The 20,277-nt window shown below is 49.5% G+C and overlaps 3 protein-coding genes across 13 annotated transcripts in view; 2 read left to right on the top strand and 1 right to left on the bottom strand.

Annotated features, from left to right (window-relative positions):
* Window positions 1-548: 548 nt before the first annotated feature.
* NR2F1 (nuclear receptor subfamily 2 group F member 1) lies at window positions 549-10,240 on the bottom strand. 2 transcript variants are annotated; one of them, XM_074328745.2, is made up of 3 exons: window positions 9,647-10,240; window positions 6,657-7,184; window positions 549-1,597 (listed from the first exon to the last, which is right to left on the bottom strand). In XM_074328745.2, the coding sequence occupies exons 1-3, from the start codon at window positions 10,107-10,109 to the stop codon at window positions 1,317-1,319; spliced, it is 1,272 nt and encodes a 423-aa protein (XP_074184846.1). In that variant the 5' UTR covers window positions 10,110-10,240; the 3' UTR covers window positions 549-1,316. The 2 variants fall into 2 exon arrangements, with proteins under 2 accessions (XP_074184846.1, XP_019575656.1); XM_019720097.3 differs by lacking the exon at window positions 9,647-10,240 and adding an exon at window positions 7,895-8,324.
* Window positions 10,241-10,243: 3 nt separating this feature from the next.
* Window positions 10,244-11,557, top strand: LOC148758497 (uncharacterized). The gene has a single exon (XM_088796623.1). It carries the CDS (start codon window positions 10,579-10,581, stop codon window positions 11,014-11,016), a length of 438 nt encoding a protein of 145 aa, XP_088652749.1. The 5' UTR covers window positions 10,244-10,578; the 3' UTR covers window positions 11,017-11,557.
* A 345-nt stretch (window positions 11,558-11,902) lies between these two features.
* LOC109448683 (uncharacterized) overlaps window positions 11,903-20,277 on the top strand; it is a 149,536-nt gene continuing 141,161 nt past the window's right edge. For 5 of the 10 annotated variants that reach the window (XM_088796622.1, XM_088796621.1, XM_088796619.1 and 2 more), the window contains exons 1-3: window positions 11,903-12,132; window positions 12,934-12,992; window positions 14,274-14,498. In XM_088796622.1, coding sequence (XP_088652748.1) covers window positions 12,048-12,132; window positions 12,934-12,992; window positions 14,274-14,498 — 369 coding nt within the window. In that variant the 5' untranslated portion in view covers window positions 11,903-12,047. Of the gene's footprint in view, window positions 12,133-12,933; window positions 13,819-14,273; window positions 14,503-20,277 lie in introns of those variants that run through there. The other 5 variants (XM_088796620.1, XM_088796617.1, XR_016020693.1 and 2 more) reach the window with 4 other exon arrangements.

Below are 20,277 nucleotides of genomic sequence, written 5' to 3'. Positions count from 1 at the left end.
GGCAAACCATAGCCAGCTCTTCAGCAGACCACAGGGGGAGCAAAGCCAGAGTTCCCAGTGCTGAAGCCCCAACTCTTTCCCAGAGCTGGGGAGGGGCCTCACCCTCCAATCATAGGCAGAGAAGGTGTAGAGGCAGCGGAGAGGCCCTTTCCTTCCCTTCACCCACACTTCTCTTGTTCCATGACTCTACAGCCAGGCGAGTTCCCAATTGCAGTCACTGACCCAGGTGGCACCCTGAGTCTGGGCTTGCCCCAGCCTGAAGCCCAGCTGCTAGCCATCCACCACCAACAAAGGCACATGGGATGCCACTGGCAACCAAGGTTCCCTGCCCTGCCTGACCACTGTGCCCCATGTAGAGCCTGGCCCTGCAAATTTACAAAACCAAGGCAGTGGCTTGGTTTTAGGAAATGAATCTAGCCAATTTGGTAATGGACCTTAAAACTTCTTCCCTCTTAATCACCTCCCCCATTCTAATAATAATTGGAATGGAAATTAATTGGAGGGTTCTCTTGCACTGATGACATCTGTCAAGCAACCAGACACGTGGGTTTTGCTAAATTCTTTTATTTTTGTTTAAATTTTCACTTCAATTTTAATTCTTGAAGAACAGCCTTGACAACATATATCGCACTCATTATAAGAAGCAAAGGGTTATATCAAAAATTATTAGTATAGAATCACAGGAAATCTGGTTTGGAACCAGAAAAAAATACAAAACAGATATAGATACATAGACACAGGACAATTTTTTATAATTATTTGGAAAATGTTATTTTCCCCTAATTCTTGTTTCCTTTTTTATGTGCATACGATGTTTAAATTTTACAAAAAATGAAAATAAAGACTAGTATCTTACAAAATGAATAACAATGTTTGGGGTGCGTGTGTGTGTATTTCTACATAGGATTCAGTCCACTTCCATGTGTGTTGTTTTCTGTACAGAATATATCCACATCCGTCCGCAATAAATCCCGGAAGGTCCATTAGTCTCCTTCTGTTTTATTAAAATTCTCATGGTCCTCTCATCCAAAGATTTTCTTTTTCTCATGAGACACAAGGTCCTTTTTCTTTCCTTTCCAATGTGTTCACAGATCTGATCCTAAAAGAGTCTCTTTTCCTCCTGGTTTGCAGCTCGGGTTGCATTTCTGCAGGGTGGGCTGTTTCTGCCGACCTGGCCCTCCTCCCCACTGCCCAGCTTGCCCAGCCTGCTGCACCCTGCATCAGCCGCCCAGTGTCCCCCAGGCTTTGGAGTCCTTGGCCCCTGCTGGTCCTCTGAGTCTCTAGGGAGGTGGGGGCAGGTGGGAAGTGCCCAAGGTCTAGGAACACTGGATGGACATGTAAGGCCAGTTGAAGCTGCTCCCAGACAGTAACATATCACGGATGAGAGTTTCGATGGGGGTTTTACCTACCAAACGGACGAAGAACAGCTGCTCAATGACCGAGGAGGACACGGTGCGCAGCGAGGGCAGTCGCAGGAGCAGTTTGCCGAAACGGCTGGGCTGGTTAGGGTATTGGCTCCTTACATACTCCTCCAGCGCACACTGTGACTTCTCCTGCAGGCTCTCGATGTGGGCGGCATCCGACAGGCCACAGGCATCTGCCAGGGCAGCCACAGGAAGGAGAGACAAGGGGAGGGGGCACATGGTTAGGTCAGGGAACAGCAAAGGCACAAACAACAAGCCATTACAAATTTCTTTTTAAGGCGAAAGGGGGGAAAACAGAAGGGAAAAAACCAACACAGAAATCCACTCCTCCATGACTCCCTACTCCTTCTTCATTACTCCCTTTCCCCAGCTCCCAATACCAATAAAATAAATCAAACCCCCAACGAGCCTAGGGGAGCTGGAGAGAGAAGCGTACACATGCAGAGGCAGCAACCTCTCGCGTCCCTTTGTTTTTCTTCTTTCACCTTTGGATTAAATAATGTAAGATGCTGGAGCCATGTTTGCTGTGCGGAGCAACCTGTCCTCTGCCTGCAGGGGAGCGTCCTTCCACTGCGCTCATTAAAGGGAAGACTTTTGCCCCTTTTGCCCCTGATTTCAGGGTGCTCAGGGGCCCTGAAGAAATATGCAGCCTGGAGGCAGTTCTTAAAAGCTTCTTGGAGTCCCCCTCTCCAATCCAAATGACCCCAACCAGAAACCTCAAGGAGAACCTTGACTGTGTAGTGAATGAACACATGGGAGGGGGTAAGGAATCATGGCCTGGCAATCCCTGGATCAGATCAAGCCCATGCTTTAGCAATATAGGATTTGAGATCCACTATCTATGCAAGCAAGAATGCTGCAGCAAATGTTTGGTAAGGGTGTACACGTCTATCTGTACCTTAGATCAAGTAATTGAAAATTGGTCACATCTCTGTAAGCTGTATAATAATCAGGAGGAACACGGCTCAATTACTCCAGGCTGCAGAAAGGAGACATCTTCAGCAATCAGACACAAAGCTGGGCTCGAGGCAGCTGCTGTGGCTGCTTCAGAACTGGGAGGTAAGGAGTGGAAGGGGGATTTAGGGAGATAGGCTTCCTTTGGCAGGACCAAAGGGAAAAAAGGCACCTACACACAATGACAGCATCTCAAAGCTCGTGTGTTTATCTCACATCAACCAAGGTTCCTGTTGGTCTCCTAAAAATATTTCAAGACAGCAGTTTATACTATGTCAACTAACTAGAGGCAAGCAAATGGAGGAGACAGTCGAATCAGAGGAATGCAGTGAAGCCTTCCTCTCCTGGTTCAAACACCCGTGTTGCTTCTTATATTAATAATAAATATTTAGAAAACAGGAAGATCACAGAGGAGCCCTTAGCTAGTCAGGAGGTTGACTAGAGATCAAAGGCAGAATTTGCTAATATATAAATCTGGGAAGAAATTCATGTATGGTAATGCCCCCAAAAGGACATTATATAATTGGGAATGGGAAAGTGTGACCCTAAGAAGACACAGCAAATGATTCAAAGTGAAACCTGTGTCGGCTGAGTTTCTGAGCTTTATGTCTTTATATTTCAAGAACTGGGATTTACAAAGCATTCTGACACCTTCATCTACAAGGCTATGGCCTTGAGCAAAAATACAAATAAAACTAGTGATAATTCAAGAACTTCTGAGGCAAGTCTCCTTTGACCCCAAATCCAGACTGGGTTCCTCTCAGATGTCTAATTACTCCAGCCAGCCTCTTGGGTGCATCCATGCTGGCCTGACGGGAAGTCAGTGAGGTTTTATGGCCAGCAGGGCGAGGGCGGGAGCACTTTGGGACTTTGCTGCTTAGAGAAGGGACCCTGAGGTTTGCCCTTGGCCCTACTTGCTAACCTAGACCTGCTGAATGGCCACCATAATGACTCATATTTTACATATATCTTGCTTTACATGCATTATCTGCCCATTATGCCAGGAGATCCTTTACCGCCTCAGACAATGCAAAATGAAAAGGACGCACTGATACCCCAGCAGATTTTTTTTTAAAGACCCATATGGCATCCCCTCAGGTCCATAAAATAGTTATCTGATATTTATGATTAGGGCCCTCACACTACAAGGTCACTAGTTAGACCACTCCAAGGGAGAAAAGCCCAGAAAAGGCACGCTTGGGCCCTATGCTGGCTGGCTGCTGTGATTTCTTTCCTCCTTTGAAGGCAGAATGCCTTTAGCTGGGCCTGGCTGCCAGGTGCCAGCCGGCCAGCCCTATGGCCTCCCTCCAGCAGAAGCCCTAGATTGGGCCTGGCTTCCCATTCTAGATAGCCATTCCCACTCTGGATATCCCTGCAACAGGATTCCCCCAACTGTGGACAGACAGTATGAGCTCTTAGATCCATAGGGTGGTTGTGGTAGCAAAGCGAGGTGAGCAGGGGTGGTAATGCCGTCCATATTTATATTCCATGAGTTATATATACCCCAGATAAGAAAAGGAGGCAGAATGTGCAAAATCCATGTCTCACTTTTTATATGGTTGTGTCAATGTGGGAACTCTCAATATTTCTTCTCCAGCATATGGAAAAGAAATTATGTAAATAAATAACCATTACTGTTCAGGCCCTCCTGGCTTAGCCTTTGTAGTGCAGAGAATGTATTTCATGTTGTGCATTCAGAAGAGTTTAGTGTTCAGGAAATATAGATGTAATCAGCTGCCATAACTAGAAATCAAAGTTATTATTGTACTGAAAATAGATTTATTGTATTTATGTTAACTAGATGGCTCCTTTTCAGGGAAGGTCTCATTTATTTGAGGGAATATTTAGGTGTATGAATTAATGAATTTTTTTTTTTGAAAAAAGTAAGTTCAGGTCATGACCTAGTCCTTGGATGCTGTCCAGAATATTAAGGATTAAGCATACCATCCGGAGGCCAAATGTGAAAACCACCACAGGGAACTCCCGTGCCAGCTTCAAATACTTAGCTGGAGCAAACCTCATTGGACAATATGTCTAAAACTGTCTTTTCCATCATTCAAAGTTTGCTCAAAAGTTGGATGACTTTGAGAAGGCTTCCCATGAATTCCCTTCTGGCTAGCAATCAAAACAAGTTTAGTCAAAAGTGGAAATGTGTTGTATGTAGGAAGGGGGTGAATTATTACTGACAGCTCTATTTCCATTTTCAGATATTCTGCTTGCAATTTTCCAACAAAATAATATTATTGTTCACTTTTCGGCCTCCCTTGCACCTTAAAGACTTGGTGTAAGAAACTTCTTTGAGGAAACTTTTTTTTTTTTTAAGTAACAATTTTCACAGGGATGTTTTAGGATGAAAAGTTGAAAGAAACGCTAAATAATTCCACAGTCTTCCCTGCAGCCTGCACAGTCCCTGCCTTTCTCTGGGAAAGGGCACAAGATCAGAAAAGTCAAGGAGGTTCAAAGAATCTTAGGGAGGACAAGGAAAAGGGAGGAGAAACCTTTCTTGGGAAGACCTCTGTCCAGCTCCAAGTCACATTTCTGCTTTAAAACACCTCACTGGATGAGATTTTAAAACCCCAACTTCCCTGACATTGGCTTGCTTCCTGATTAATTTGGCGAAAGAGCCGGGTATTGCAGAGCCAGCCGGGCCCCAGGCCTGCCAGAGCTCAAGCAGCCTGGTCACTGCTTCCCAGGCTCTTTGTCACTTTTGAAAAACACGCTTCCATCAAGAAGACTTATTAAGATAAAATGCATTCAAACGCCGAGGCTATTCAATAAATCTTCCATTTGTTTTAAGGTTCTCACTTTATCCTCTTGCAAAGAATAACTCCCTCTCCCACTAGCAGACCTGCATTTGCACTGAAAGTAAAAGGGGGGCAGTCCAAGTCCACAGCTCTGGCCACCCTGCATACAAATGAGATGCTCTTGTCTAAATAAATTATCTGCTGTTCAGATCGATATTAATACTACATTTGCTACATTACAATATTGTGCAAATTTAAGAGTCATTTTAATACAATGTAAATACGATTCTTCACGCATGAAAGCCAAGAAATATTGATAGATTATACTACTGCTTACTGCTCAACAAGGCCTTGGGAAAGGGGTTTTGCCATCTCCGCTCAAGAATGGTTTTAATTTGGCCTTTGGATGTCCTGGCTGTAGGATAGATTTATTAGGATAGTTTATTTGTTCTCTGAATGGAGGAATTAAAAACAATAGTGCCAATAATGGAGGTAAAACTGCCGCTAACCCTACTCACTGTGGGCAAGGCCCGAGACCCAGTCTGAGCAGCTCTATTCCTCACTAGCATCCCTTTTGGCTTTGTTTATATTTCCCCCCATTACCTTCTGTCCTGGGTGTTTATATGTTTCCCTCTTGCAGGTTACAATAATAAAAAAGGCGGGCAGTGTTCTCAGAGGCTCAGATCAGAGCCTTCAAAGGCAACGTTAATACACTTTCCTGGAAGTTAATTTGAACCATCTATCATAAGAGAAATTGTTAACATGCATGTTACCACCGCCTACATTTAATTTGATATTTTTAAGGCACTCTGTTAAATTTCCAATGTTCGTGTGTTTTGCATGACTATGAGATTTATCTCCGGGGCGGGAATCCTCCCATACTTTAGGGTTCTACAGTATTGCTTTTGTTTTTTATCTTTCTTGTTTAGATCGAATCCGTTTTTTACGACCCTCAATAACCTCAGCAACTGCAAACATGAATGCTTTCCGATAAGGGGAAATCAGGCAGCAATAAAGCGGGATTATTTATAATTTATTTGCGCGTATTCTTCTCTTTCCACCACTCTCTGTGTGTCTCTGTGTCGGGAAACTAATCCAGGGAGAGTGCCACACAGAGAAGAAAGCCACATTCCCACGTTCTCTTCTATCCCTTTCCTCCCCCAGAAACGCTGAGCTCTGGCGTACACATCCACACCGCACACACGCGCAGCCAGACGAAGCCACAGCACCGCCTCCCCCCCCACCAGACACGCACCCGCCGCCGCCGCCGCGGCCCCGCGCGGGAGTCCAGGCCGCTAGGCCAGGCCGCCCGCCACCTGCATCCGTGCCGCCTCACCTCCTGCACCGCCGCGATCCCAAGATGGCAGCGGCGCCGCAGGCCGCGTCCCGGCGCGGGGACCGCAGGTCCCCGCTAGGCCCAAGGGCCGGCGAGGGCCGGGCCGGGCGCGGTGGTGCCGCAAGAGGCCGGGCGCGAGCGGATGGAGCCTGAGGTGGCTCCCCGCGCGGCCTGCCCTCCCAGCGACCGCATCCTCACCTGACGTGAACAGCACGATGGCTTTGAGGCAGCTGTACTCGGCCGAGTCGACGTGCAGCGCCTTGAGCTTCTCCACCTGCTCCTGGAAGATGCGGATGTGGTCCATGAAGGCCACAACGCGGTCGGCGGACATGGGCGAGGCGTGCAGGCCGGCGGCGGCCAGCAACGGCGCCACGTGCAGCGGCATGGAGCATTGGGCCGCGTTGAGCACAAACAGCTCGCTCCAGGTGAGGCGTAGCAGGGACACCTGGTCGGTGATCTGCAGATCCGGGAAGAAGGGGATGTTGCGGGCCCACTCGACGGCGCTGAAGAGCAGGCGCGCGGCCAGCTCGCAGATGTTCTCGATGCCCATGATGTTGTTGGGCTGCATGCATTGGCTGCCGTAGCGCGACGTGGGGTAGGGCTCCGCGCGCAGCAGCAGCGAGATGTAGCCGGACAGGTAACAGTGGCCGTTGAGGGGGTCCCCGTTGGTGAGTGCGTACTGGCCTGGATTGGGTTGGGTTGGAGGCATTCTTCCTCGCTGAACCGCTGACAAAAGAAAGAGAGAAAAGAGGCAATGTGCATCCAGGGGCTTGAGAACATCGCCGCTCCGCAGAGCACCCGACACAATGCGGAGGCTCATCCCGCAACCACACGCGCCCCGCTCATCTTTTCTCGCTCTAGCTCACACAGCCCGCACCAGGAGGAAATCTGGAGGGAAGGCCCTCCAGCTCTGCCGATCGAAATGCCCAGCCATCCCTTGCGCACCTGGCCACCTCAGCCCTGAACTAGGCCCGACTTCAGGGTCCCCAGCCCTTCACGGCCAAGAAAGTACCACCCAACCCCTCTACCACCAAGGAGTAACACACGGATTGAAAAAAAAATCCCACTCACCACTCCAGAATGAAACAAATTAGGGTAAAAAAATACACAGGAGAAACCAGAGAAAGGTTGTGGTTCTAGGCAAATGCCTAGCTGCCTCTTCATCTGCAAGCAAGCAAGCAAGCAAGCAAGCAAGCAAGCAAGCAAGCAAGCAAGCAAGGTTTTGCTCAAAATGTTTCCATATTCTCTAAAAACGCTATAGAATTACCCTTAAAATAGTTACAAGTTACATACCCTACTAAGCACTTACAACTTTTCAAGAGAAAACAAGTATCCTGCACCCCTCCCCAGCCCCCTCCTCCCAATCGCCCCACATAAAGTTCTCCTGTTAAAAGCAACAGAAAATTGAAAAAAAATCAAGAAAAAGTTGAACTTACAGTAGCCAAACATTATTGAAAAAAGTGGGAAGTATAATTAATGTCTGTCCTGTGCGGTGCCACTGCAACCTGCAGCCAGCTTTTGCCCAGTGAATGCACGAGCTTGCAACTGCAAAAACACTGGATTCATTAACCATCTGAATGCAAAACGTAAGCATGCTTTGAGTTCTTAAAGCTGACCAAAGTTTTTTTTTTTTAATGTGTATGTTTTACTTCAACAGTGCCAGCGTTTTAAATTGCCATGTAAACAAAGACAACTCTAGGAAAAGTTAGGGCTACTGAACTCTTCCCCCCAACAAATTAATATAGATATGTCCATGTACATGTCGAGCTGTCTAATTTCAGGTTGTGCAATATTTTCTTAAGTTTGCTTGGGTTCTAATTTTAATGCAAGCCCCAGTGCAATTTAGGCTCTTGAAACACAAGGACTAGAATACTTTTTTTCTAATTATAGTTTTGAACTTGGCAGTTATTTTTCAATTAAATGAGAGCACAATTCAAAGTTGTTTTTTTTTTTTTTTTTTTTTTCAGATGCCTACACAATCTCCCTGGAGCTAGAAATGAAGTCGTCATATCTGCCTGCTCTTTGAGATCTGAAGGAATTCAATTTCTTTTCTTGCGGCATATAAAATATAATTTTAAAGTCAATTATAAGAAGGAGTAATCTACATTCTGCAAAATTGACTGGTTCGCTAATTTGACTATAAGACATCTTTAATGATTGTCAGGAGATAAACTTTAACTGTAAACGGCTAAATATATTTATAGGAAAAGTGATGCATCTCTTGCCACATGAACATGAAGCATATCTAAATACATCAAAAGTTGTGTTAAAAGAAACCAAACCCATACAACACAGGGATTAAATGATGTGGAAGCTCAAGCCAGCTGCAGTCTATGCATTATAGCCAAATCAGAAGGATCAGTAAATGCCGTTGTAAATTGTAATTTGTATGCAGTATTTAAGCAGAGGGTGGAGTTTGATGAAGAAATAAAACGAGTATCATGCTTTAAAAAAATGACACAACTATGAAAGCACGGTTCAGTCACAAACTTTCCTTTCAAAGTAGAGGGGTGAAAACAAGGCCACAGCTTTGGAGGAGGCGGCCCTAGCTCCATGAAGAGGAGAGGGAACCAGTGAACAGGCCAGAAGACCCCCCTCCCCCCTAATTAGACCTACAAGTGCAATAAATCTCACTTCTCTTTTTCCAAGCTAAGCTTCCAAAAGCATGATGCAGCAATGAATCTACAGTTCAGGGTACTCCAGTCCCCAGCCCTCCCCCATTTTAAATAAAGGGAACGAAGAGGTGGAGGGGAAAGTGGAATGCAAAAACACAGAAACAGAGTTTTCTCGGGGAAGTAATCACCCCTCCCCAAGTTCATGCCACCACAGCCCAAGCATCCTCACGCATATGCGGGAAAGAGACACACACTGAGCACAACCAAGACAGAGGAAGGAAGGGGATTTTAAGCCACAGCTCACGATCCCAGAGAGGCAATCCTGAGCAGGCAGCGGGAGGGGTGGAGGAGCCAGGGAGAGGAGCGCAGGCCGGGAGGGGGAGGCAGCGGCAGCGAGCATGGTGGGGGGGGGGGAACGCCGGGGGAGGAAGGCAGTGGGGACAGGGGTAGCTGGGACGGGCCGGGACTGCAGGAGTCTCAGCCCCATACAGCAGCCACCCCCGTAGACAGAAAGAAAAGAGGGCCAGGGAGGCGGGCGAAGCTCAGGGAGAGAAGCAGAGAAGAAATATTCACCTTCCCGCCTCATGCCCACTTTGAGGCACTTCTTGAGGCGGCAGTATTGGCACTGGTTGCGGTGGTGCTGGTCGATGGGACAGTTCCTGTTGGCACGGCATGTGTAAGTTAAGTTCCTGCGGACGCTCCTCTTGAAGAAACTTTTGCAGCCCTCGCAGGTGAATTGGCCGTAGTGCTTGCCGCTCGACTTGTCCCCGCACACCACGCACTCGATGTGCTGCTGGCTCTGGCCCGAGCCGGGCGGGCCCTGGCCCTTGTCCCCTGCCGTGCCGGGGGTGGCGGGCGCTCCGGGCTGGCCCGGGGTCTGCGGCGTGTGCGGCGCGCCTGAACCCGCCTGCTGCTGCTGCTCGCCGGCGCCGCCGCTGCCGCCGCGGGCCGCCTGCGATGCGGGGTTGGGGCCGCCGGGGTTGCCCCCGGCCACGTCGTCCTGCGGATCTCGCCAGCTGCTAACTACCATTGCCATATCTTTGGGCCCGGGGAGCGCTGGGGGGAGCCGAGCTGCTCGCCGAGGGCCGCGGGGCGCGCGGGCGCGCTGGGAGGGGAAGGGGAAGGGGAAGGGGGGTGGGGGAGGGGGCGGGGGGCCCGCCCGGCGCCCCGGGGTCGCGGGAGCCGAGCCGGAGCCGGGCACCGGCCGCTGCCTCCGCCGCCGCCGCCGCCGCCGCTGCCGCCGCTACTGCCTCGGCCGCCCCGCTGCTGCTGCGCGCCCGCCCGCCCTGCTGGCGTTTTGTTGTGGTTCCTGCTGTTTTCTTTCTCTCTTTTTGCAGCCCCCCCAGGCTCTCAGACTCCCCCCCAACACCCCTGCTCCCCTCACCCGCTCCCCCCGCGCTACGATCCTGGGGGGGCCACGCTCTCCTTCCCCCCCTCCCCACCCCCCCAGAGAGCAAGCTCCCTTCTCTCGCTTTTTTCTTCTTCCCCAAGTTGCAAAATCAGAAATGGCACAGGCGGCAGCCGGGAGCGGCGCGGGGCGCAGCGCCGGGGGCGGCGGGCATGGGCCACGGCGCGCGCACACACTCGCCCTCCGCCTCGCCCGCACCCCCGCGCACACACACACTCGCACACACACTCTCTCACCCGCGCCCGGCGCCCGCCCGCCCGCCGGTCGCTCGGGCTACGCACTGAGCGCGGGCAGAGCCGACATAGAGGAAGCGGGCGAGGGCGGCAGCGGCGGCGGCGGCGGCGGAGGAGGTCGCGGCTGCAGGCGCCGCTGGAGACGCTGCCTCAGCTGCAACGGCGAACGCCGCTGGAGGAGCCGGGACCCTGGCCGGAGTCCGAGCTGGAGTCGGGGCCGCAGCCGGAGCGCGAGCCCGAATCAGGGCCGCCCGCGCCGCCGCCGCTGTCCCGGCGGGAGCCCTCGCTGGGCTCAGGATTGAGAAGAGCGCGGTGAGCCGAGCGGGGCGCGGGGCGAGGCTGCCCGAGATGATCAGGGAGCGCTGGTGTCGGGGGGCCAGGTCCAGGGCCGGACGCAGCCAGCCATTCAGGAAGGCAGCGCTGGAGAGCGGGAGGCAGCCGGCGAGGAGGATCACACACTTTGCTCTTTTTGTTGTGCGGGTGGCGCCCGGCTCTCACTGCCTTCTTCTTTCCGGAGGTGATGGAATGGGGAAAAAATACGAGATAATTCACGCCGGCGATGAATTCACAGCGAAACAGAAAAAATAAAAATCAGAAGGAAAAAAATTGCAAAACAAAAATATTTAAAAGGCGAGAGAGACATCCAAAGTAGGTCGAATAAATAATCCTCTTCTTTTCCTCTTTCTTGCTCCTTCTTCTGCTTCTTCTGCTATAACACACAGAGCTAGTTAAAAAAACCCTGGAGATCGCCCAAAAATGTTCTTTTTTTAGTATTTTAAATAAGTGCTCTTCAGCCGGGAACCAACACCCTCCCTCCAAAAAAAATCATATATGTATAAAATAACGATAAGAAGAATACGAAGGGGGTGCCTCCTCCTTTTTTTTTTTTTTTTTTTTTCAAGTTTAGCCCTCTCTCTTCTGCAGGAATGGAGTAAAAGAGACAGGAGGAGGGAGAAAAGGAGAGACAGAAGAAGAATTGGGGGAAACAACTAATAGAATATGTAAGAAAAGAGAAAGGGGAGAGAAGAGAGCAAGGGAGAGAAGAGAGATTGAGAGATTGAGAGAGAGAGGGAGAGAGAGAGAGGGAGAGAGAGAGAGAGAGAGAGGCAGAGGAGGGAGGAGGAGGAAGAGAAGGAGGAGGAGGAGAAGGAGGAGGAGGAGGTGAAGGAGGAGGAGGAGAGAGAGAGAAAAGAGAGAGGAGAGAAGAGAGAGACCCCAAAATTGAATGCGTTTAAACGGGAGGACTCGCAGAGCAATGTTTCCGAAAGGGGGATCTGCGCGAATGTCTGTATATAGTGAACTTTGACACTACTATTGAAACTGACACGTTTCTATGGAGATCGCTGCCTTATATGGAGCTCGTGTCAAGGAGCCAGGAGAAGGGCTGCTGGCAACTGATAATCAAAGGCGACTGACTGGTCAGAGCCCTGAATGGGGCGGGGGTGGGGGGGAGAAAATGGGAGGCTAAGGTTAGCCAAGCCTCCCGCACGCCATTGGTTGGAGAGCCCCTCCCCCTCCTCTTTTTCTTTCTTTCTTTTTTTTCCCCCTCCCTCTTAGCTACCTACTGACGGGGATGGCAGGGGAGGAGGAGAGAAAGTGAGGGAGGGGGGTATGCTTCTGACAAGCGCAATTTACATTGAGATCGCCCTGCGCTGCTATTTACTCTGAGACCTGATTAGTATGGGTCGTCTATGGTCACACACACACACACACACACACACACACACACACACACGAATACATACCAGAGGGGGAAGGGATAGCGAGGGGGAGAATGCCTTGCAATGTGCAAAAAGAGAATTAGAAGGAAATTATTTTTGTTTCTTCTGAAAAGTTTTTAAAATTAGGTTTTATGAGCGTGAAGAGAGTGCCATTGAAAATATTAGGAAAATTTTAATGGGAATTTAACTCTTACCATTTTAATGATTCGTGAAGTACACTGGGTTTGGATTGTTTTCTTCTTTCACATATAAGCATAATCCAAGTGCGGATTGTGCTCATTTCATATCCTTTAAAAAAAGGAGGTAGGGATTCCCTATATTTTGGTTCTAAATATATCTTGGTTTTAAAGGTTTAATTACAACAAAACACAGTCCTGGAATTTGCAGCTATGGCCACGAGATCAATCCAAATTCAACGGTTTCTATTGATCCCAGAGATGATTTTAAAAATAAACTTTCCAATCTGATTCTTTCTTTTTTCTTTCTTTTCCCCTTTAGTATCCCCAGGCTGTTTCCAAACTCAAAACAACACTTTAATAATTATTAAGAAAACAGTAGTAAGTCCTCATATTATTGGCTGGGGGGAGGTTAGTGCAGCCAAGTCAGAGTCCCAGGAAAAGGGGAAAGGGACGAGTGAACAAGAAGGGAAGTAGATGGGAGATAGGGAAAGGTGGGGGAGAGGGTTAAGGAAGAGGGGGAGAGAGACCTGAGGGCGGGAATGAGAGAAGGAGAGTAGGAGAGAGAGAGGGGGAGAGGCAGGGGGAAAGAAGGAGAGAGGGGGGGAGAGGGAGGGAGGGAGGGAAAAAGGGGAGAGAAAGAGAGAGCGAGAGAGAGAGAGAGAGAGAGAGAGAGAGAGAGAGAGAGAGAGAGAGAGGAGAGATTCCCGAAAATGATTGGTCGCGGGAGGAGGGGCGGGCGGGAGGAGAAGGTCCGGCCGCGGGGCCTGCAGGAATCGCTGGCTCCGGCTGCCACCTAGCGGACGGGAGCCGCGCCCGGGAGGCGCACAGCCCGGTCCCTCCCCTCTCTGTAGGAAGCCAGTGTCTTTTCTCCAAATGAAGACAGCACTTTGAAAATTCTTTCAATGGATCTTTTTTTCTTGAAAGATCGTACTGGGGGGAAATGATACTTCTATTAGTTACATATTCTCCAATCGCACACTCGCACCCCCCTCGTTTTGAGATCGCTCCCCTAGGCAGGCTCAGGCGGGCGCGGAGTGACAAAGCCCCGGCTGCCACCGCCACCGCCGCCTGGGGTGGGAGCCGCACACGCCTGCCCGCCCCTCTACTCGGGAGAGCGTAAAAGTTTGTCTCAGCTCCAGCATCCCAAGCCTCAACAAGCCCTCAGGTAAAGGTGGGAGTAAATGGCCACATTGTATTAACAGAGGTAGGGTTTGTTTTTTAATACTTGTTCTCACTTTAAATTTCACCAGGGAGGGGTTTGGGAAACGCTGCGTGTTTGGGGTGAGTTTTGCGCTTCCCAGTCTCTCCAGACTACAAGTCGGGAGTTGGCGACCACTTAGTGAGGAGCGACGATTTTAAAGAGCAGAATAAAGGCTTTTCCGTGTCTGCCCCTCAGCCCCTCCAACTCGAATAATGGAGAGACAGTCAATGCACTATGCAAGCGGCGGCCCATTGTACGCAGCTGATGGAGACGAGGCGACTGGGGCCAGCAGGGGCTCCTTGCCCTCGCCCCTCTCCCCAAATAAACGCGCTCACGTCTCCTGGTCAGTTAAAAGGTGAAAGGAACACGACAAAAAAGAAAGAAAGGAAGAAAAAAGAAAGAGAAAGAAAGAGAACAAGCTTTCTATATATACATTCTAAATTTTACTCCCCATACAGTACAGAGACAGGCAGTCGAGCGCAGAGGAGTCAGGCAGAGAGGGAGACAGGGAGAAGGAAAGAGAACAAGGAGAAAGGCGGAACGAGTGGAAGAGGAGGCGAGAGCCCGTGCCAGGGAACCGAAGGTCCGCTAGATGTCGGGTCCTGGGGCCCAGCCTCACTCGGACCTTGGACCGCGAGTCGTCGGCACCGGAAGCGGGACTCTGCCAAGTCCTGCCCCACCAGGCAAGTAACGCAATGATTATCGTTTCTTTTGAATTCGGGGTTGGCAACGCGTTCAGGCCGGGAGGCAGCCTTGGCTCGCCTGGCCTCTGTAGGCCGGGGCCGGAGTCCAGGCAGCCAGGGAGGGACAGGGAGAACTTTTCGCGGGGTCTGCTCCAGAGCTGCCCTCCTCCGGCCTCCGTCGCGCCGCACGTAGGCAGGGATCGCGGCCGCCGCGCCGCCCTGGAGCTGAGGATCGTGCAAGGCGAGCGTTAGTCCAAATTCAAAACAGGTTTCCTTAACCCCCAACCGCGGGACACGGCTACGGGGCCTCCAGCGCGGGGGTGGAGGACAAGGGACCGCGGAACCACAGATTTAGCACCGGCGCCGCCGCCTGGACTGGTGCGCAGCCGGAGGCGAGTCGGGCCGGGATGGCCCTGTTGCCCGCGCCTTGCCTGGCTGTGGCCACAGCCTGGTGAGCTCGGCTCTAGCCGCCCACCTGCGGGCGCCGTTAGGAACAGAATCCTCTAACGTAACGCGATCGATGGCTGCCTGTTTGATGTGGGCGATAGTGTCAGCAGATTAAAAGGGACACCAAGCCGCTCTCCCCAGCGGAGAATCCGTGGCGGCGGCAGCGAGAGAGCACCATCTCCGCAGCCCCAGAGATCAGCCAGACTCCTCGCGCTGTAGCAAGAGGGCTGGGGGCGAGGGGGGGTGGTGTCACCTCCCAGGGGTGGGGACCCAGGGTGTGTGAGTGTGTGTGTGTGTGTGTGTGTGTGTGTGTGTGTGTGTGTGTGTGTGTGTGTAAGGAAGAGCTTGAATTAAAACCAACGACAGCGCTTTCTTTCGCGCTGGGCAGGGGCGCGCGTTTGCGTCAGAGGGCGCGCAGGGCGGGCGCGGGGGCGGAGGGAGCAGACGCTGGGGGCCGCGCCCCAGGGCTGGGTGGGCGCGGGAATCAGCCAGCCAAGCAAGGTTGGCGTGGGGTTGGGCCTCGCAAGCTGGGGGCAAGGCGTGGCGGGAGGACGAGCTGAAATTCCCGGGGAGCGGCGGCGCCCACTCGCCTGAGGGTTCTTCCTACCAGCCCCCACACTGAGCTTCCAAACTTGAAAGAGGCCCCTGGGATCCGGCGTGACCCTGGGGATGGGGAGAATCGGGCCCTCAGAGGCTTCAGACGAAGCTGTCCTCTCCTCCGGAAGGGAGGGAGGGAGGGAAGGGTGCAGCTCCCGGCCCTAGTCCCGGAGGGAGGTGGAGAGGAGGGCTGTCGATAGTGGTGCCCGGAACTATGGAAACCCTTGGCTTTTCTGAGCAGGGGAACAGATCGCGCTCCTGCAGGGCATATGAGCCACCTCTCTGTCGCGAGAGGGAAAGGAAGAAAGCGAAGCTTTTCGAGGAGAGGCGCTGTCCCTTTCTGGGACTTATCCAGCCCAAGTGGCACTCAGAGCTCAGTTTCTCTTCAGGACCCTCTGTTACACGACCGCGTTTGCACCGCAGAGGGCCTCCACTGGTGCTCACAGCCCCTCCAGCAAAATGGCTTCCGTGGAGGGACTGAGGGGTCCTGGGGACTCCCGGTGAGCTCTGGCTTTCTCTTTACAAGGCTTTGGTTTGATACTGGTTCAACTTGGCATACTGGTACTGGGGCCTGATGCTCCCAACGCTCAACCAGGAGATAACGATACTGTTCTTGTTCGGTAGGGCACCTAATAGATGTATTTTGCGGAGGCACGTAGGTCCCCAAATTGTACAATTTTACACTTATGTCCAGGCACGCTCAGCTGCAGACGCAGAAAACGCAGTTTCAATTTTCTCCCACCTTTCACTCATCCTCTCTTCTCCAGATCTCTCTCCCTCCCTTCTCACCCAAGCCCTTTGTTCCGGACCTTTAACTGAGTCTCAGAGTGTGGACGTGGCTGTTGGACCCAGACCTGCTGTGGCCCTTGCCTCAGCACCCTATTTGAGACCGCCAGCCCTGCGACCGACCCTCTATACTGGTACTTGGTCCTCTCCAAGGTATCTCTCTCTCCTGGTGAGGCGGGTCTAGGGACCAGGACATACTCGCCAGGGCATGGACTCCCGGGCCTCCCTTCTCAAGTCTTCCTCTGCCCTCCTGTTCCCCATAGGCCAGTTTAGTGCACACAAAGTCTCCAGTGTGGTTCCCCCAAGAGACATGAGAAGGTACCCCTGTCTTGGGGGAGAGGAATCAGGCTGTAAGCTTACAATGCCCCTTTCGGGTAGTTAGCATCATGGCTCAGCCTTAATCACATTTTAAAAGACCTTTCACAGAACACTTGATCTCTCCTAGCTCAGACAGCCAATAAATAGTTGTGACCTGGTGGGAGAAAGAGAGAAGCAGAGATCTGTGGCTGCACACACAGCATTGACTTGCATTCCAGGCCCCAGAGTCCAGATCTAAGCAGACTTTCCAGCTGATTAACATACCCCCAACTCCCCAGTATCTTTCTTTTGAGGAAGACTGAATCATTCTTCACTAATCCTTCGACCTCTTTGATATTGGTATTTTGCTTTCCCAAAACTCACTGGATCATTCATTTTGGCTTTTTGGTAAATTTCACTGAACAAAGGTGGCCTTGTAACAACGTTTTCTAAATCTATTCCAAGAGCTCTGAGGCCCTACAAATGACCAGATATATGTAGAAAATTCTCTTCCATGCCTCTTCCCTACCCCCATAAATCATTAAAAATGGTATTATTATGTTTAGAGAGACCACAGAACAGAAATAACCCTGCTTTATCAAGCCCATCTGGAGAGATGAACATGCCTGCAATCATTGGGAGAAAGGTCAGTTCTTCTGATCTTACTGCAGACCTTTCCCAAAGAGCTTATTTTAAAGGTGCCGAATCAATTGGTCTCCCTTGGCATGAGATTAAGGCTGTGAAGAACGCAACTGAAGATGTATTTAAAATGGTCTTGCATAGATAGTTTGAAGAAAAAGGTGGAGAGATCCACAGGAATGCTTGCCTAATGTTTTGTGCTTATTAAAAAACAAAACCCAAAATAAACAAACAAACAAAAGCCTGGCCTATGTAAAAAACTCCCCTCTTGAATTATTGAGTTCAGTCTATTGTGCCTTCCCAGATGTAAAAAGTTCTGTCTCTGACAACATGAAAACGAGGTTGGAACAATTAAGTTGGGAGTCAGCTTCTGCTGGACTGTCTGCTCTTAGCCATGTAGTTGAACCATGGACCCATCAGGCTCAAGTACTCACTGTCACTCTAGTAGCCTGGGCATTTCTTCCTTGTCACCTTTGGGTCAAAATGCTCAATGATAAGTGTCTTACCTTAGAAAGCGGTTAATTTTCTATCACAAACCGGCCGTTTAAAGCACATGAAAAGAGATAAAAGAAGCACTTCCCCTTTCTGCTTGGGCCCCCAGTTAGGGGGCCCAGGAGTAGCCAAGAGATGTTAAGAGAGCAAGTGCTAACCTTTGGATGCAAATCAAGCATTTTATAGGAAGGAAAGTGACCATCATTCCTAGCACATCAGTGAAGCCAGGCCCAAATACGTACTTTTTGTGAAAATCAAGCCTTAGCTAGCTAAATGCATTTATACAAAAAGAAAGAAGTAACTGGAGAATTTTATGTTATAAAATGTATTTATTTTAAATGCCCAACTTGAGTGAAGAATGACTACTCTTCTTCCCAGGGAAAATGGGCTGGGTTTGGAGGAAAAGTTGAGGGTTTTTTTTTTTGTTGTTTTTTTTTTGAGGGTTTGAAATGAGTTTGAAGCTTGTTAAAGTACCCTGACAATACAATCAACTACACTATATAATCATTTCCCTTAATAATTACCGGTCAGAACACCTATTGCTTTTTCTATAGGATTAGCCAGCCCATCAGGAGTAGATCTGAGTTGGACATTCACTGATTAAAGAGTGTTTGAATATGTTTAAGTCTTTAATGTCATTTTCTTCACTAGTGGAGAAAGCATTGGCTCACAAAGCCAGCAGATCTGTTGGTAACTGTGGTCATGCAGCAATTATATTTACCTATCAGAAGGTTGATCTCAATAATAAACCTAACATTTCCTTTTAAACTGTCAATGGAAAGATATGTTTATTACAGTGCCCTCCATCAGTCTCCATCAGTGAGGAGAGAAGGGGTTTAAGTAAAGTTTAGATGAAAAAGAATGAGCATAGTACACCACTGATACAAACCACGTGGAGCAGTAAATAATTATGCCCTCTGTTATGTCATGTGTATTTTATTTACTCATTTCAGAAGTGGGTAATAAACCTAGCCCATCTATGGGAGGAATTAATAAGGTATTCCAAATGCATAATCTGACAAAACTCAAGGATAGTTCTGGTTTATTGTTAACCGTTTTACATGAAATCTTCTGAAGCTGAAAAGAAAAAGGAAAGGGCTTTTGTGTTAGTTGATCCTTGGCTATTCTAGGGCTCAGGTTAGTGTGAAAGGGATGAGGAGGTCACTTGAAATCTCCTTTTATCTACTCTTATTTTCTCTCTGGATCAGCAACTTTGAATAGACATCTTTTAATCGCTCTTAATGGAAAGAAACTATGGGAGCAACAAAAATGCCTTTACTCCAGAAGTGAATACATGTGTGTGGACAGCTAGCTGAGTTTGTGCAGGACATCTCTCCACACATGTGCTTAGAGCTTTTTCGGGGTGCATGGATGTATGCGGAAATGTTTTCCATACATTGGGAGGTTCACTGTTGGTTATTTGCCGTTGCACATAAGTATGCACATGCACCCACATCAGGATTCTCCCCCAAGTCTAGGTGATACTTGCAGCTGACTGTTGCTTTCAGCTTTTTCTTGCCCTCACTCTCTGGGATGTCATATTTAAGTCCTGAAAAAGCAAACAATTGAGAACACGATGGACAACCTTTAGTGAAGACATCTTGTTTTAACTGGAAGCCACACTGACAGGAGGATTTCTCTTCAGAGGGTAGAGATTATGTGACAGGTGGGAGGTGATAGGGTGAGATAAGACTATTACTTTAAATTTTTCCCCAATATTTTTTTCTTTTTAATCTTTCTTGGAATTAAATCGGTTAAAACACAGTAAGTAAGTGGAAAACAAGAGTCTGACATTAGGCAATTTAAAAAGATTTTCTTGCTATAGATTCATATCTCCAAATCTTTGAAACTGAGCAATTGATTGCAAATTATTTTGAAATTAGAATTATTTTACTAAGTCTCATATGCTAACTAAAATAGCATCCAAATTGCCTTCCTTAGGCATTGTTACATTTACTTCAAAAAAGAGAAACAGTCCTCAGGTTGTTAAGTATGAATAGCTATCCAGAAAATCACATTTGATTTCTAGGACTGAAAGCACTGAGCTTTACTTCCTAAGAAGCGCCCCCCACTAACCCCCAGCACCGTGTTCTTCTAAGTAAAATTCTCATTGCTCCTAGCGCCTGGGACACTTAGCTGTAAATTCCTTTAAGGGAATACTCGGTTACCAGGGCTACAAAGTTCCCATCTCAGCCTGCCAGCCTTCCCGCCCTCTGCTCCAGATCGCAGAGACTCTGGGCTGTCGGGGCTGGGACCTTGAGCCCCGTCCCCTTCTACCCCCAGCCTACCAGAAATCACAGTTCCAAAGTTCGAGGTTGGGTGGGAGAGGATTAAACCCTCTTTAACTCCTCTCCTTCCCGCCCTCCATTCTGAACCCCAATGGATCCGTTTCCCGGGGTTTCCTGGTAAATAGGAGCGTAGGAGCCATCCTGTCCAATAAAGATTAAATTAAGTAGAAGAATTCTAGCCGATGGATATTTGGAAGCTCCGATGGGGCGTCAAACTAACGTTTAACACATTT

Source organism: Rhinolophus sinicus, chromosome 3 (genome assembly GCF_057876585.1).
Source record: "Rhinolophus sinicus isolate RSI-liver-muscle chromosome 3, RSI-T2T, whole genome shotgun sequence".
Lineage (NCBI taxonomy): Eukaryota > Metazoa > Chordata > Mammalia > Chiroptera > Rhinolophidae > Rhinolophus > Rhinolophus sinicus.
This window is presented reverse-complemented; position numbering and strand designations above follow the sequence as displayed.